This window comes from Brachyistius frenatus, unplaced genomic scaffold, assembly GCF_029030835.1.
Source record: "Brachyistius frenatus isolate BFR_SWC_R1_liver_20210118 unplaced genomic scaffold, ASM2903083v1 Contig_214, whole genome shotgun sequence".
NCBI classification, from domain to species: Eukaryota; Metazoa; Chordata; class Actinopteri; family Embiotocidae; genus Brachyistius; species Brachyistius frenatus.
In genome coordinates, this window is record NW_027210813.1 from 385985 (window position 1) to 402500 (window position 16516).

Consider the following 16516-nt stretch of genomic DNA (forward strand, 5'->3'; position numbering starts at 1 on the left):
TAATATGATAAAAAAAGTCACACTATAGCATGTCGTCTATAATATGATAAAAAAAGTCACACTATAGCATGTCGTCTATAATATGATAAAAAAAGTCACACTATAGCATGTCGTCTATAATATGATAAAAAAGTCACACTATAGCATGTCGTCTAAAATATGATAAAAAAGTCATACTATAGTATGTCGTCTATAATATGATAAAAAAGTCACACTATAGCATGTCGTCTATAATATGATAAAAAAGTCACACTATAGCATGTCGTCTAAAATATGATAAAAAAGTCATACTATAGCATGTCGTCTAAAATATGATAAAAAAAAGTCACACTATAGCATGTCGTCTAAAATATGATAAAAAAAAAGTCACACTATAGCATGTCGTCTATAATATGATAAAAAAAAAGTCACACTATAGCATGTCGTCTAAAATATGATAAAAAAGTCACACTATAGCATGTCGTCTAAAATATGATAAAAAAAAAGTCACACTATAGCATGTTGTCTATAATATGATAAAAAAAGTCACACTATAGCATGTCGTCTATAATTTTATGAACAAAAACTTAAAATAACTTAAAATAAAAGTATAAACACGCGACAGTATAAACACGTCATAGTTTAAACATGTCACTATAAACATGTCACAGTACTGACAGTATGTTGTGCCCGTTCTCCTTCTGACTGACCAACACATTGAGAAAACAACAAAGGTTCCTTCCTTTTTCACAGGATCCTTCCTCTAGAAAATCTCTGGCAGATTCCCACGTGGAGGCTCAACACCACAACACAGCTGTCATTCATCATATTTTGTAACTTTGGAAACATCATATTTTACCACCTGATCAATTATTCTCTTCTAAATTGCAGCGAAGCTGAGTCCTCGAGTATTTATTATTTTACATGACAAAATGTTCTCACTTCTTCTCAGTGCGTAAACGGCCCACAATCTTTTATTTTGAAAACAGGAAGTTGGCAGTGATCGGACCGTATCCTGTCGTTGCGTCGTCCGGCTAGCTCATTAGCTGGCTGGTTCAGTTCAACACAAATCCCGTATTTCCCGCTGAGGAGGGCTCTAAACGGGGTCCGGCTCTAAACGGGGTCCGGCTCTAAACGGGGTACGGCTGCACACATCACTCGTGTATTTGTTGTAGTGTTGTCAGTCGTTTTTGGCAAGTTTGAAGACATCGACCTTAACGTTAGCTAACAATGCTAAGCTTGCAAGGCAAAGAGTCAAATACAGACGATTGAATTCCCTCTGAAAGGTCAACGTCGTCTTTAAATACAACAGAGTTTACGATAAATGAACGAGTCCCGTGTGATGTCTTTATGTTGTATTGTGGACATTGTACAGAAATCGACAGGGAGATTAGCAAAGACGAGCAGCTTTAGCGTGCTACCCCTTGTTGCTAGGCAACAGACCTCCCCACTGACGTAAAGCCTGTAATTACATCAGTGGCAAAATCACGCATCGTGTTTCAATGAGTCTCTGACCAGAAGTGAAACAGTAAAACAGTCTGATCTTTTATCTCCATGATGGTCTTCATATTCACCCTGAACAGTTTGATCTTTGATCTCCATGATGGTCCTCATATTCACCCTGAACAGTTTGATCTGATCTCCATGATGGTCTTCATATTCACCCTGAACAGTTTGATCTGATCTCCATGATGGTCTTCATATTCACCTGAACAGTTTGAACAGTTTGATCAGTTTGATCTGATCTCCATGATGGTCCTCATATTCACCCTGAACAGTTTGATCTGATCTCCATGATGGTCTTCATATTCACCCTGAACAGTTTGATCTGATCTCCATGATGGTCTTCATATTCACCCTGAACAGTTTGATCTGATCTCCATGATGGTCTTCATATTCACCCTGAACAGTTTGATCTGATCTCCATGATGGTCCTCATATTCACCCTGAACAGTTTGATCTGATCTCCATGATGGTCCTCATATTCACCCTGAACAGTTTGATCTGATCTCCATGATGGTCCTCATATTCACCCTGAACAGTTTGATCTGATCTCCATGATGGTCTTCATATTCACCCTGAACAGTTTGATCTGATCTCCATGATGGTCTTCATATTCACCCTGAACAGTTTGATCTTTTATCTCCATGATGGTCTTCATATTCACCCTGAACAGTTTGATCTGATCTCCATGATGGTCTTCATATTCACCCTGAACAGTTTGATCTGATCTCCATGATGGTCCTCATATTCACCCTGAACAGTTTGATCTGATCTCCATGATGGTCCTCATATTCACCCTGAACAGTTTGATCTGATCTCCATGATGGTCCTCATATTCACCCTGAACAGTTTGATCTGATCTCCATGATGGTCTTCATATTCACCCTGAACAGTTTGATCTGATCTCCATGATGGTCCTCATATTCACCCTGAACAGTTTGATCTGATCTCCATGATGGTCCTCATATTCACCCTGAACAGTTTGATCTGATCTCCATGATGGTCTTCATATTCACCCTGAACAGTTTGATCTGATCTCCATGATGGTCCTCATATTCACCCTGAACAGTTTGATCTTTTATCTCCATGATGGTCTTCATATTCACCCTGAACAGTTTGATCTTTTATCTCCATGATGGTCTTCATATTCACCCTGAACAGTCTGATCTTTTATCTCCATGATGGTCTTCATATTCACCCTGAACAGTTTGATCTTTTATCTCCATGATGGTCTTCATATTCACCCTGAACAGTCTAATCTTTTATCTCCATGATGGTCTTCATATTCACCCTGAACAGTTTGATCTGATCTCCATGATGGTCTTCATATTCACCCTGAACAGTCTGATCTTTTAGCTCCATGATGGTCCCCATATTCACCCTGAAGCTCAACCACAAGATCAACCCCCGCATGGTGACCGTTGGGAGGTTCGATGGCGTTCATCCGTGTCTCACTGCAGCCACACAGGCTGGAAAGGTGATTTTTAACAATGATTCCTCTGAACTCCTCTCTGTCTATCGTATTGTGACATTTCCAACTCCCTCGTCTTTCTCTTTTAAAGGTTTTCATCCACAACCCTCATGCTCGTGGTCAGAGACCCGCGGCCCACCGGCTGAGCCAGAGCACCCAGGACTCGGACATCTCGCTGCTCAACATCAACCAGGCGGTCACCTGTTTAACCGCCGGGCCGCTGGGCCCGACCAGCGCCGGGGACACGCTGCTGGTGGGATCGCAGACCAACCTGCTGGCCTACGATGTCCACGACAACGCAGATATATTTTACAGGGAGGTGAGTGGAGCTGAGAAGAGCAGATAAAAGAGAAAACGATTCTCCAAAAAGGATTCAGGTAGTTGTGTTGATGTGATATGAACACATTGCTGTGATCGTGCTGGCTGTTACCTCCTGATCCACTGATCCTTGAGCCAACCAGGAGTAGTCGACAGTTGAATTCCCGTGTGAGCTCAGCTCCTCTTGCACCCGTGTTCTGCTGAAGGTGACGGATGGAGCCAATGCCATCGTGCTGGGGAACCTCGGGGACATCCCTTCTTCTCTCGCCATCATCGGAGGGAACTGCGCCTTGCAGGGCTTCGACTATGAAGGCAACGACCACTTTTGGACCGTAAGACGCTTTTAAGTCGGACCACACTTCAGTTTATATACGAGAGGTTTCATGGAGGAAGCTGGGAAGCTCTTGGCTGTAATGCTGGAGTGTGTTTGTCTCAGGTAACCGGGGACAACGTACGCTCTCTGGTGCTCTGTGACTTCACTGGAGATGGAAAGAATGAGGTGAGTCTTCCTCCTGGTTTTCTCTCTACTTTAAACAACTATCCATATAAATTAAATGAAAGCTTGATTGATATAAATACACCAAATATCTGTGAATATTGTTTCCACAGCTGCTGGTAGGATCTGAAGACTTTGACATCAGGGTTTTCAAAGAGGATGCGCTTGTATCAGAAATGACAGAAAATGAGGTAAATTAATGCAAAATATGACACTTTTTCCAAACTTGTTGGTGATGATTAAAATGTATTACTACTGACTATGTGGTTTATACGGTGTACATGGGAGAGTCTCTATAGTGTCATCGACTACCATCAGTGCACTGATCCTAGTGACGCGTTGTAGATTCTCTCATCTTTCTTATCTATGGGTACGATTCTCTCCAGAGGTCATGGGTTCAAATCCCGGACGAGCCCAACTTTTACCTGCGTCTAGGAGAGTCTGCCGCCTTTTGGCAACGTCCCTGAAACTTTGCTGCACGTGATCCCGTCTGCTGTCATTGTCAAACAGAGCAGAAAATCAATGAAATAATTCTGAAGAAAAAGCCTCAACAGTTCAAAAATCAAGTTGAAGAAGTCGTTGAGTAATAAATATCCAGGTTAAATACATGAATACATACAGCAGAGTAGATATTGTAAGAATGGGAACATCCAGGTTTGAATGTTTTATGGTGAGTTTATAATGTACACCACTAGAGGGTGCTGTTGGATCAGAGCTTCATGTTGCCACATCACCAGTATGAACAGTTCACCTCTAGTTCATAGACGGACAGAATGACAGATGTGGACAGCTCCCTGCAGCAGCTCATTGGTCTAGGGGTATGATTCTCACTTAGGGTGCGAGAGGTCCCGGGTTCAAATCCCGGACAAGCCCTGCCTTTAACCTCTGGAGGTCCAAAACAGCTGTGGAGGTCAAATCCAAGGTGGACAGGTCCAAAAAACACTGTCATATGTTCATTGAACATTTGGAAACAACTTTAGCGTGTAAAGGATTAAAAATATATATTTAATGGAATGTAAATGTCTGAAATCCCACATTCAAAATAGGAAGTTTACAAGTAAAATAAAATTACCCAGGAAATGTTTTTACGTGGCGGCAGCTCTCTACCACAGCCTGCTGTGGACAAAAGTCTCATGTAGAGACGTGTCTGTTCTGCTGGATGTTTCCTTCTCCGTCCTCCTCAGACAGTGACGTCACTGTGCCACATGCACGGCAGCCGGTTCGGCTACGCCCTGGCTAACGGCACCGTTGGACTCTATGACCGCACCGCCCGCTACTGGAGGATCAAGGTACCACAAGCGTTCATTAACTCGCCGGCTGGAAGAGTTGATGTGAAAGTTGTCTTCTAGTGGCCTCTCATGTTCTCGCTCTCCTTACTCAGTCCAAGAACCATGCGATGAGCATCCACGCTTTCGACCTGAACGCTGACGGTGTGGTGGAGCTCATCACGGGCTGGTCCAACGGAAAGGTGGGTTCACACCGGCGAGAAACCACCCTGATCCCTTCAGGGAGGGGGTCAGTGATCCCGTTCCTCTTTTTGTTTCAGATCGATGCTCGAAGCGACCGTACCGGTGAGGTCATCTTCAAAGACAACTTCTCCTCGTCTGTGGCCGGAGTGGTGGAAGGAGACTACCGGCTGGACGGAGAGAAACAGCTCATCTGCACCTCCATAGAGGGAGAAGGCAAGATGTATAGCTGATAGCTGTAACCTGACTGCACCACAGGCCTGTCAATCAAACACAATCTGAAGACACTTCTGCATCGGCACCATTGTTCAGACCTGAAGCTACGAACACTTTTATCTTCAGTCTGTGGCCCATTAAAATGACAATAACCTGTTGTCTCTGTGTATCTGGTAGTTCGTGGTTACCTGCCGGCCTCCAAGGACCTGAAAGGGAACCTGATGGACTCCAGTGTCGAGCAGGACCTGGTTCGGGAGCTCAGCCAGCGCCGACAGAATCTTCTGCTGGAGCTGCGTAACTACGAGGAGAACACCAAGGTTGGTTTAATGTGGAGACACTTCTCGTTTCTGTTACACATAGTTTGTTATCTATTTAATTATATATCCATTTTCATACTATCAAAGTAAATGTAACTATATTCAGTCCTTGCAGGAAATCAGAATGTTGTGTTTGTCATAATTAATGAAAATTCTAACTCTGCAAAATGCCTGCGTTTTGTCCACGAGAGATTCTCAGTAGAATCTTTGCTGAAGACGAGTGAGCCTTCTTCATCAACAAAAATAACTTATAGTCAGCAAGGCTCCTAAATCTGACCTCTCATCATCAAACAGGAAGTCCAACTCTGCAGAATGCTTCACAGTTTAGGAGAAAAGTTGCTTTAAAATGAATTATATTTGATGAAATAAACTATAAGTGAATGCTGTTGTTTCAGGGTGTGTCAGAGACCAACAGCAGTGTGGGAGTCATACCGGCCAACACTCAGCTGCAGACGGCGCTGTCAGTGAAGCCCGCTACGGAGGCCCAGAAGGCTCACGTGGCGCTCAGCATCTCAACACCAAATGGTTCCCATTATCATTATACATTTAAAACATGTCCAACAGTTTGTGTGAAGCTTAGTTCACCTCCCTCCTTCGTCCTCTCCAGAAACCATCATCCGAGCAGTGCTCATCTTCGCAGAGGGAATCTTTGAAGGAGAGAGCCACGTGGTCCACCCCAGCGCCCAGAACCTGGCCGGCTGTGTCCGGGTCCCCATCGTCCCCCCGAAAGACGTGCCAGTGGATCTGCACATCCAGGCCCTGGTGGGAGGCAGGTCCAGGTAGGACGAGTCACATGAACTCATGTCCAGATCACAGGAAGGTTTCTCACCTGGTGGTTTCCTCTCCTCTGCTCCTCCCTCTCATCGTCCCCTACAGCACTCAGTTCCACGTGTTCGAGATCACACGGCAGCTTCCTCGTTTCTCCATGTACGACCTCTGCTCGGACCCCTCGGCCCCCCCGCCCGCCGGCAGGGTCACCTTCAGCATCAACGACCGACCTCAGAGGGTTGGTCCAGTCTCAGTGTTTCTGTGGGAGAAGGAACACGCTGATGTGTCTGTTGACATCTCCTCTCTGGTTCTGAGCAGGTGGTCATGTGGCTGAACCAGAACTTCCTGCTTCCAGAGGGACTGAACAGTCCTGACGTCTCCTTTAACTCCCTGAGGGGAGGCGGGCTGTTGTCTCTGAGCATGAGCAGCAGCGGACAGGTACTCACCCACAACATTACAGTCTCAGACCGACTTCTTCAATACTGAACACACAATAAACTTCATCAGCCTGCCTGTTTACATTCTGGCTGACATCCACATTTCATTCCACAAGTATTCAACTTTTACATTTATTCTCATGGAATTAGTTCAAGCATCCAAAAGTGACTCCATTAAATAAAGAGTTCCTGATCCGGCCAATCAGATCTCCCTGAGAAGCGACGACATCGACCTGGCAGGAGACCTCGTCCAATCACTGGCCTCCTTCCTGGCGATAGACGACCTGTCAGCAGAAGCCGACTTCCCCGCGTACTTCGAGGAGCTGCGCACGACTCTCACCGAGGTTCAGTTTTACTGCTGAGACAGCGTTTATCTTTAACTACTGCATCATGGGATATGTATTCTTTATCTGTCAGGATGAGGAGTTTAGTTTCTGTTCACTGTGAAGGAAAAACGGGATTTGTGACGAGGAAACAGGTCAGTGTTCCTCAGACAGGATGTTTCAGAGTTCAGGATGTCTTCTTATATTCACCGTCTGATGTCACGTGTGAACAGCTGTGAAGATAGAAATTTGATCACCTAATGATTCAGTGTTTCAGGAAGTAGAACATGGAGCCACGTTTCTGCCCTTTAATGACCTGCTGTGGAAACAACAGCTGCTTCAGAGCCGTGACCTGTTTCTAATGTCCACCACAAACGTCTTTCTGTCCTGAGTCTGAAACGTCTTTCTGTTCTTGTCTTCCAGGTGGATGAGTTCCACTCCGTCCACCAGAAGTTAACGGCAGCGATGGCCGACCACTCCAACTACATCAGGAACATGCTGGTTCAGGCGGAGGACGCTCGCCTCATGGGGGACATGTGAGTCCATCAGTGTTGACAGCTTCATGAATCTGTCTTTGAAGGAGAAACCCACTTGTAGTTAATATTTAAGAACTCCGTGATGCTGCGTTCAAACCAACCATCAACCAGCAGTGACGAGATGTTAGCGTCTGTGTGTTGTACACGGTGAGCTCACGGTGCACAGAGCTTCCTGTGTTGGAACCACGAGGTCCGTGTGAACGCAGCATCCATGTTCTCACTAGTTCCAGTGTTACTTCCTGCTGTGAAGACGAACTTGATTCAACTACAGATTTCTCAACCAAAGCGGTGTTTGTATCTGACGCAGTAAGAAGCCTCTGTAACTCTGTCCTCCCCAGGACGACCATGAAGAAGCGCTACAGAGAGCTGTACGACCTGAACAGAGACCTCATCAACGAGTACAAGATCCGCTCCAACAACCACAACGCCCTCCTGGCCCGCCTCAAGGCCGTCAACCAGGCCATCCAGAGGGCGGGGAGGCTCCGAGGTACGTTTCCATGGAGGACACGTAACCACGGCTACGAGCCTCGGAGTCTCCCAGCAGCAGAAGCAGGGTGTGTGTGTGTGTGTGTGTGTGTGTGTGTGTGTGTGTGTGTGTGTGTGTGTGCGTGTGTGTGTGTGTGTGTGTGTGTGTGTGTGTGTGTGTGTGTGTGTGCGTGTGTGTGTGTGTGTGTGTTGTCTCAAGTCAAAGCAGGGGTCTGAATTATCTGGATGAATTTCACTCCACAAACACCCTGCCAGGATCTCCAAATGTCTCCTGTGGCTTTGAGTCAGCATATAATCTGTAGTGGACAGTTTGGGATGAAGAGCACTCATTACCAGTTTAAAATGTTCTCTTCTGCAGTTATGACATCTAAACAGGATGTGGGAGCATCAGCAGCATCCAGGGACAAATATCTGGAGACAGAAGACATTCATGTCCTCATTTAGCACCCAAAGAAACACGTGATAATATGAACATTTTACTGTCGGTCTCACCTGTTCTCTCCTGTCTCCATCCTCTCCTGTTTCACCTGTCCTCTCGTCTCCGTCCTCTCCTGTCTCACCTGTCCTCTCCTGTCTCTGCCTGTCCTTCTCCTCAGTGGGTAAACCCAAGAACCAGGTGATCTCCGCCTGCCGAGACGCCATCAAGAGCAACAATGTCAACGCCCTGTTCAGGATCATGAGGGCCGGGACGGCATCCTCCTGAGGGAAGGCGGAGGGGTGTTGGGGGTGTGGGGGGAGGGGTGCAGCGGGACTTAGACTCAGCAGGACTCAGGAACATTGTTGCGGCCTTAATTTCAGTTTTGATCCCGGCCTGGTTGGAAGAAGCAGCTTCTTGAAATAATAATCAGACTGCAGTGGTGAAGCGTCTCCATCGAGAGCAGGACAGATGAAACATGTCTCCTGATGGAGGAGTCAGCAGGCAGTAGAGACCAAAACAGGAAGTGGAGGAGTCTACCAGCTGTTATCTGGAAGCAGCAGAGATGCAGAGCAGCACTAACATCAGTCTGATATCTATTTGTTGGACCCAGCTGTGATGTCAGAGGGAGGTTCTGGTACGGCCCGCTCACTCGGCTCTCTGCTCTCAGTTGTGTTCGTGTTTGTAGCCAAAGAAAACTGTTTGAAATGAATGAACGTTTGTTCATGTGTTAATTTTCATAGTTCTCAGAAAGTGTGATTTTGTGTTTGTGGCAGAAATTATTAAATTAAGTTTTAAACGTTACTGGATGACGAGCTGCTCGACCATTTATTCGGAGTATACAGATGATAGACTTATAAGACCTACAACCTCAGTGGAGGATAATAAACCTACAACCTCAGTGGAGGATAATAAACCTACAACCTCGGAAGGATAATAAACCTACAACCTCAGTGAAGGATAATAAACCTACAACCTCAGTGGAGGATAATAAACCTACAACCTCAGTGGAGGATAATAAACCTACAACCTCGGAAGGATAATAAACTTACAACCTCAGGGAAGGATAATAAACCTACAACCTCAGTGAAGGATAATGAACCTACAACCTCAGTGAAGGATAATAAACCTACGACCTCAGTGAAGGATAATAAACCTACGACCTCAGTGAAGGATAATAAACCTACAACCTCAGTGGAGGATAATAAACCTACAACCTCAGTGAAGGATAATAAACCTACAACCTCAGTGGAGGATAATAAACCTACAACCTCAGTGGAGGATAATAAACCTACAACCTCAGTGGAGGATAATAAACCTACAACCTCAGTGGAGGATAATAAACCTACAACCTCAGTGGAGGATAATAAACCTACAACCTCAGTGGAGGATAATAAACCTACAACCTCAGTGAAGGATAATAAACCTACAACCTCAGTGGAGGATAATACATCTTCAACGTCAGTGGAGGATAATAAACCTACAACCTCAGTGGAGGATAATAAACCTACAACCTCAGTGGAGGATAATAAACCTACAACCTCAGTGGAGGATAATAAACCTACAACCTCAGTGGAGGACAATACATCTTCAACCTCAGTGGAGGATAATAAACCTACAACCTCAGTGAAGAATAATAAACCTACAACCTCAGTGGAGGATAATACTTACAACTGTCAGTGGAGGATAAAAAAAAACCTACAACCTCAGTGAAGGATAATAAACTACAAACTAAGTGGAGGATAATAAACCTACAACCTAAGTGGAGGATAATAAACCTACAACCTCACAGTGGAGGATAATAAACCTACAACCTTTCTAGGATAATAAACCTACAACCTCAGTGAAGGATAATAAACCTACATTCTCAGTGGAGGATAATAAACCTACAAACTTTCTAGGATAATAAACCTACAACCTCAGTGAAGGATAATAAACCTACAATCTCAGTGGAGGATAATAAACCTACAACCTCTATAGGATAATAAACCTACAACCTCAGTGAAGGATAATAAACCTACAACCTCAGTGAAGGATAATAAACCTACAACCTCAGTGGAGGATAATAAACCTACAACCTCAGTGGAGGATAATAAACCTACAACCTCAGTGAAGGATAATAAACCTACAACCTCAGTGGAGGATAATAAACCTACAACCTCAGTGGATGATAATAAACCTACAACCTCAGTGAAGGATAATGAACCTACAACCTCAGTAAAGGATAATAAACCTACAACCTCAGGGAAGGATAATGAACCTACAACCTCAGTGGAGGATAATAAACCAACAACCTCACAGTGAAGGATAATAAACCTATGACCTTAGTGGAGGATAATAAACCTACAATCTCAGTGAAGGAAAATAAACCTAAAATCTCAATGGAGGATAATCAACCTACAACCTCAGTGGAGGACTATAAACCTACAATCTCAATGGAGGATAATCAACCTACAACCTACAACCTCATTGGCGGATAATAAACCTACAACCTCAGTGAAGGATAATAAACCTACAAACCTACAACCTCAGTGAAGGATAATAAACCTACAACCTCAGTGAAGGATAATGAACCTACAACCTCAGTGAAGGATAATAAACCTACAACCTCAGGGAAGGATAATGAACCTACAACGTCAGTGGAGGATAATAAAACTACAACCTCTGTGGAGTATAATAAACCTACAACCTCTATAGGATAATAAACGTACAACCTCGGTGGAGGATAATGAACCTACAACCTGAGGGAAGGATAATTAACCTACAACCTCAGTGAAGGATAATAATCCCACAACATCAGTGGGGGATAATAAACCTACAACCTCAGTGGAGGATAATAAATCTACAACCTCAGTGAAGAATAATAAACCTACAACCTCAGTGGAGGATAATAAATGTACAACCTCAGTGACGGATAATAAGCCCACAACCTCAATGAAGGATAATAAACCTACAACCTCAGTGAATCATAATAAACCTACAATCTCAATGAAGGATAATAAACCTCCAACCTCAGTGAAGGATTAAAAACCTACAACCTCAGTGGAGGATAATAAACCTAAAACCTCACAGTGAAGGATAATAAACCTACAACCTCACAGTGAAGGATAATACATCTACAACCTCACAATGAAGGATAACAAACCTACAATTATATTTAGACATGTATGTTATTATTTTGAAGAAGTTTTAATATTTTATTCTTCTTTATAATGCATCCAGCTCTGATTTCTCTTCTTATTCTCTGCTCTCCCTCTTTCACCTCCCTCCTCTCTCTGCAGCTCTGATCTCTGTAACACGTGTCAGTTGACAGCTCAGGTCTGGAGGTATATATATAATATATAAATAATATAGATAATATAATACATATGGTTCCATCATCATTTCTAAACTCTGCTCCAGAAACTAAGTGAGGACTCATGTTTTCTCTCTGCTGTGTTGGCGTCACGTGGACAAACGATGGCAGTGCTGCCTTCAGGTGCTGCTGGTCATCTCAATTTCCTGACTACTAACTTGTATTCATAGCAGCATTATAATTTGATTATTCGTTTAAAAAAAAGTAAATCAACATCATAACGTGCATGATTAGTTTAGTTTTTCTACTTTTAAATGTAAATTTCGTTGTTGTTGTTGTTTTTTTTTTTTTTTTTTTTTTTTTTTCCTCCTTATTTCAGGTGATTGTGTGACACATTTCATCTTTAAGTTTGTGTTGATGTTCTAAAACATCCGCGGATGATATAAAATCCGGGAGTTTTCTGTCGTTTGAATAATTTCCTGTTTGTTTGCTCCACGAATTCAGTCAGTTGTTTCAATTCTAATCAGAAAAAACGCAAATAAATTGTGCAAACGAAGTCCTCTCCAACTGTTGAACGTGATATTTCCTACAGCACCTGAAGGCACCATGACGGCAGCAGTAAGTCCCGGAGCTGCAGGTCGGACAGTTGATCCTCTCAGACACTGAGGACACCTCTCTGTTCCTTCAGCACCTCCTCTTCACCCGATGGTTGGACACTTTGGAGGTCGTTGCGCTGAGTGTGTTAGTGTGCAGGAGGAACAGGAGGTGGAGGAGCAGGCGCAGGAGGAGGGGGAGGAGAGGAGGAGGAAGAGGAAAACAGCTGTTTCCAGTTTCACCTCCTCTGTCTGGTTAGTTTGAATGACTTGTATAAATCAGGGAAAACTGAAAACAGATAAAACAGTCTGAATGTTGTTGATGATGAAAGTTGCGCCGTGTTTTCGTTCAAAATGGTCATTTTTGCGTAAATTGCGCGCCAAGTTCAGTTGATGTTTAGATTTAGTTTTCTTTAGATGTCAGATATCCTGCTACTATAACTGATACTTCATGTTTTTATACTCCTGTAATGATGTAAATGGGACACAGTGTTCTGTGAAGAAGTCGGTACCCTCATGTTCCCTTACGTAAGACAGACACGCCCCCTCCGCAGCGGCACATTTTGGATGCACAAAAAAAAATCAGATTTCGTGAGTCAGAAAGCCACAACATCTTCGATCACTTTCCATTCATGGTATTTGTCTTTAAAAAGTGATTTTCAAGAGATGGAGGAGACGTCTCCAAACTGTCTGAAAGCACTCAGCCATGGAGGGTGAATATTAATAAACTGATTGTTGTTTAGACACATGTTTGTGTTTGAAGAGGAAAATCTTCTGATTCATCACAAAGGACGATCTTGTTGCATTCGACAGACTTTTAGATTTCAAGGACAGAAAGAAAACCGTCTGAAGATTGTTGCAGGTTTTTACTGACCTTGTTGTTGTTGTTGTTGTTGTTGTTCGTTATTGTTGTTGTGGTCCAGGATGCTCCACCACACCGGAGCCTGAGGAGAACTGGAAGGAGGAGATGAGCTTTCCACAGGTGAGTGAGCAGCTCGATGTGAAACAACATCTGGATGTTGTGCAGTGTGGAGCATCAGGATGAGCTGCAGCCGACCTGCAACGCCGCCAACGCTCTGAAATCGGCAATCTGGACCTGCGGAGGAAGATGGCAACGATGAGGAGGCTCCTCCATGTGAAGGCCGACGTCATGTGCTCGCTGCTGCTACTGCTGCTCTTCTGTCTGCTGCTCTTCGCCCGCCAGGTGAAGCTGGAGCCAATCACAGCACATAATTAACATAACAATGTATACATATAATAACAATGCCCCCCCCCGGCCCGGCCTGCAGGTGCTACTGTCCTCTGGCTGGGACCGACCTGAGTGGAAGCTGCAGGTCCACGGATCCACCAGCGCCAGTCGCACCCTGCTGGGAGCCACACGAGCAGAAGGAGTATGACTTCATGTCAACATCTGTTCATCACCAACATCTGTTCATCACCAGCATCTGTTCATCACCAACATCTGTTCATCACCAACATCTGTTCATCACTAACATCTGTTCATTATCAACATCTGTTCATCACCAACATCTGTTCATCACTAACATCTGTTCATCACTAACATGTGTTCATCACTAACATCTGTTCATCACCAACATCTGTTCATCAACATCTGTTCATCAACATCTGTTCATCACCAACATCTGTTCATCACTAACATCTGTTCATTATCAACATCTGTTCATCACCAACATCTGTTCATCACTAACATCAGTTCATCACTAACATCTGTTCATCAACATCTGTTCATCACCAACATCTGTTCATCAACATCTGTTCATCAACATCTGTTCGTCACCAGCATCTGTTCATCACCAGCATCTGTTCATCACCAACATCTGTTCATCACTAACATCTGTTCATCACCAACATCTGTTCATCACAAACATCTGTTCATCACCAACATCTGTTCATCACCAACATCTGTTCATCACCAGCATCTGTTCATCACCAACATCTGTTCATCACTAACATCTGTTCATCACCAACATCTGTTCATCACTAACATCTGTTCATCACTAACATCTGTTCATCACCAACATCTGTTCATCACTAACATCTGATCATCACCAACATCTGTTCATCAACATTGTTCATCAACATCTGTTCATCACTAACATCTGTTCATCAACATCTGTTCATCACTAACATCTGTTCATCACCAACATCTGTTCATCACTAACATCTGTTCATCAACATCTGTTCATCACTAACATCTGTTCATCACTAACATCTGTTCATCACCAACATCTGTTCATCAACATCTGTTCATCACCAACATCTGTTCATCACTAACATCTGTTCATCACCAACATCTGTTCATCACTAACATCTGTTCATCAACATCTGTTCATCACTAACATCTGTTCATCACTAACATCTGTTCATCACCAACATCTGTTCATCACCAACATCTGTTCATCACTAACATCTGTTCATTATCAACATCTGTTCATCACCAACATCTGTTCATCACTAACATCTGTTCATCACCAACATCTGTTCATCACTAACATCTGTTCATCACTAACATCTGTTCATCACCAACATCTGTTCATCACTAACATCTGTTCATCACTAACATCTGTTCATCACCAACATCTGTTCATCAACATCTGTTCATCACTAACATCTGTTCATCACCAACATCTGTTCATCACTAACATCTGTTCATCACCAACATCTGTTCATCACCAACGTCTGTTCATCACTAACATCTGTTCATTATCAACATCTGTTCATCACCAACATCTGTTCATCACTAACATCTGTTCATCACTAACATCTGTTCATTATCAACATCTGTTCATCAACATCTGTTCATCACCAACATCTGTTCATCAACATCTGTTCATCAACATCTGTTCATCACCAACATCTGTTCATCACTAACATCTGTTCATCACTAACATCTGTTCATCACTAACATCTGTTCATCAACATCTGTTCATCGCTAACATCTGTTCATCACCAACATCTGTTCATCACCAACATCTGTTCATCACTAACATCTGTTCATTATCAACATCTGTTCATCACCAACATCTGTTCATCACTAACATCTGTTCATCACCAACATCTGTTCATCACTAACATCAGTTCATCACTAACATCTGTTCATCAACATCTGTTCATCACTAACATCTGTTCATCACCAACATCTGTTCATCAACATCTGTTCATCAACATCTGTTCATCACCAACATCTGTTCATCACTAACATCTGTTCATCACCAACATCTGTTCATCACTAACATCTGTTCATTATCAACATCTGTTCATCAACATCTGTTCATCACCAACATCTGTTCATCAACATCTGTTCATCACTAACATCTGTTCATCACTAACATCTGTTCATCACCAACATCTGTTCATCAACATCTGTTCATCACTAACATCTGTTCATCACCAACATCTGTTCATCACCAACATCTGTTCATCACTAACATCTGTTCATTATCAACATCTGTTCATCACCAACATCTGTTCATCACTAACATCTGTTCATCACCAACATCTGTTCATCACTAACATCAGTTCATCACTAACATCTGTTCATCAACATCTGTTCATCACTAACATCTGTTCATCACTAACATCTGTTCATTATCAACATCTGTTCATCAACATCTGTTCATCACCAACATCTGTTCATCAACATCTGTTCATCAACATCTGTTCATCACCAACATCTGTTCATCACTAACATCTGTTCATCACCAACATCTGTTCATCACCAACATCTGTTCTTTTTAACATCCACTTCATCACTGTTTCAAAACGATGTTACAGCAGCGGGACACGAGCCACAGTTTGGGACTCACTGATTTTTCAGCTGTGAGACGTTTGACTGACAGCTGGGCTGATTTCTACCGACTGCAGTTATAAATATTC

General features: G+C 43.2%; 2 protein-coding genes across 5 annotated transcripts in view; both read left to right on the plus strand.

The window, feature by feature from the left end:
* The first annotated feature begins 995 nt into the window (after window positions 1-995).
* On the plus strand, window positions 996-9535 carry bbs2 (Bardet-Biedl syndrome 2). Of its 4 annotated transcripts, XM_069719428.1 has the most exons (18): window positions 996-1118; window positions 2839-2959; window positions 3045-3272; window positions 3478-3603; window positions 3708-3770; window positions 3881-3958; window positions 4952-5056; window positions 5149-5235; window positions 5314-5449; window positions 5627-5766; window positions 6162-6291; window positions 6374-6545; window positions 6643-6772; window positions 6853-6972; window positions 7178-7315; window positions 7718-7830; window positions 8169-8317; window positions 8913-9535. In XM_069719428.1, the coding sequence occupies exons 2-18, from the start codon at window positions 2843-2845 to the stop codon at window positions 9017-9019; spliced, it is 2139 nt and encodes a 712-aa protein (XP_069575529.1). In that variant the 5' UTR covers window positions 996-1118; window positions 2839-2842; the 3' UTR covers window positions 9020-9535. The 4 variants fall into 4 exon arrangements, with proteins under 4 accessions (XP_069575529.1, XP_069575527.1, XP_069575526.1 ...); XM_069719426.1 differs by having other exon boundaries at window positions 2826-2959; window positions 5149-5449; XM_069719425.1 differs by having other exon boundaries at window positions 5149-5449.
* A 3124-nt stretch (window positions 9536-12659) lies between these two features.
* Window positions 12660-16516, plus strand: part of b3gnt9 (UDP-GlcNAc:betaGal beta-1,3-N-acetylglucosaminyltransferase 9) — an 11259-nt gene continuing 7402 nt past the window's right edge. The window contains exons 1-3 of the mRNA XM_069719444.1: window positions 12660-12874; window positions 13543-13823; window positions 13909-14010. Of these exons, the coding sequence (XP_069575545.1) occupies window positions 13728-13823; window positions 13909-14010 (198 nt within the window). The 5' untranslated portion in view covers window positions 12660-12874; window positions 13543-13727. The remainder of the gene's footprint in view (window positions 12875-13542; window positions 13824-13908; window positions 14011-16516) is intronic.

Bases quoted from the DNA above. Each gene is read 5' to 3' on its own strand.
- bbs2 (XM_069719426.1), top strand. From the start codon at position 2,843: ATGATGGTCCCCATATTCACCCTGAAGCTCAACCACAAGATCAACCCC. The intron at 3,959-4,951 runs GTAAATTAATGC...CGTCCTCCTCAG, and splicing joins CAGAAATGACAGAAAATGAG to ACAGTGACGTCACTGTGCCA. The intron at 6,292-6,373 runs GTTCCCATTATC...CGTCCTCTCCAG, and splicing joins CAGCATCTCAACACCAAATG to AAACCATCATCCGAGCAGTG.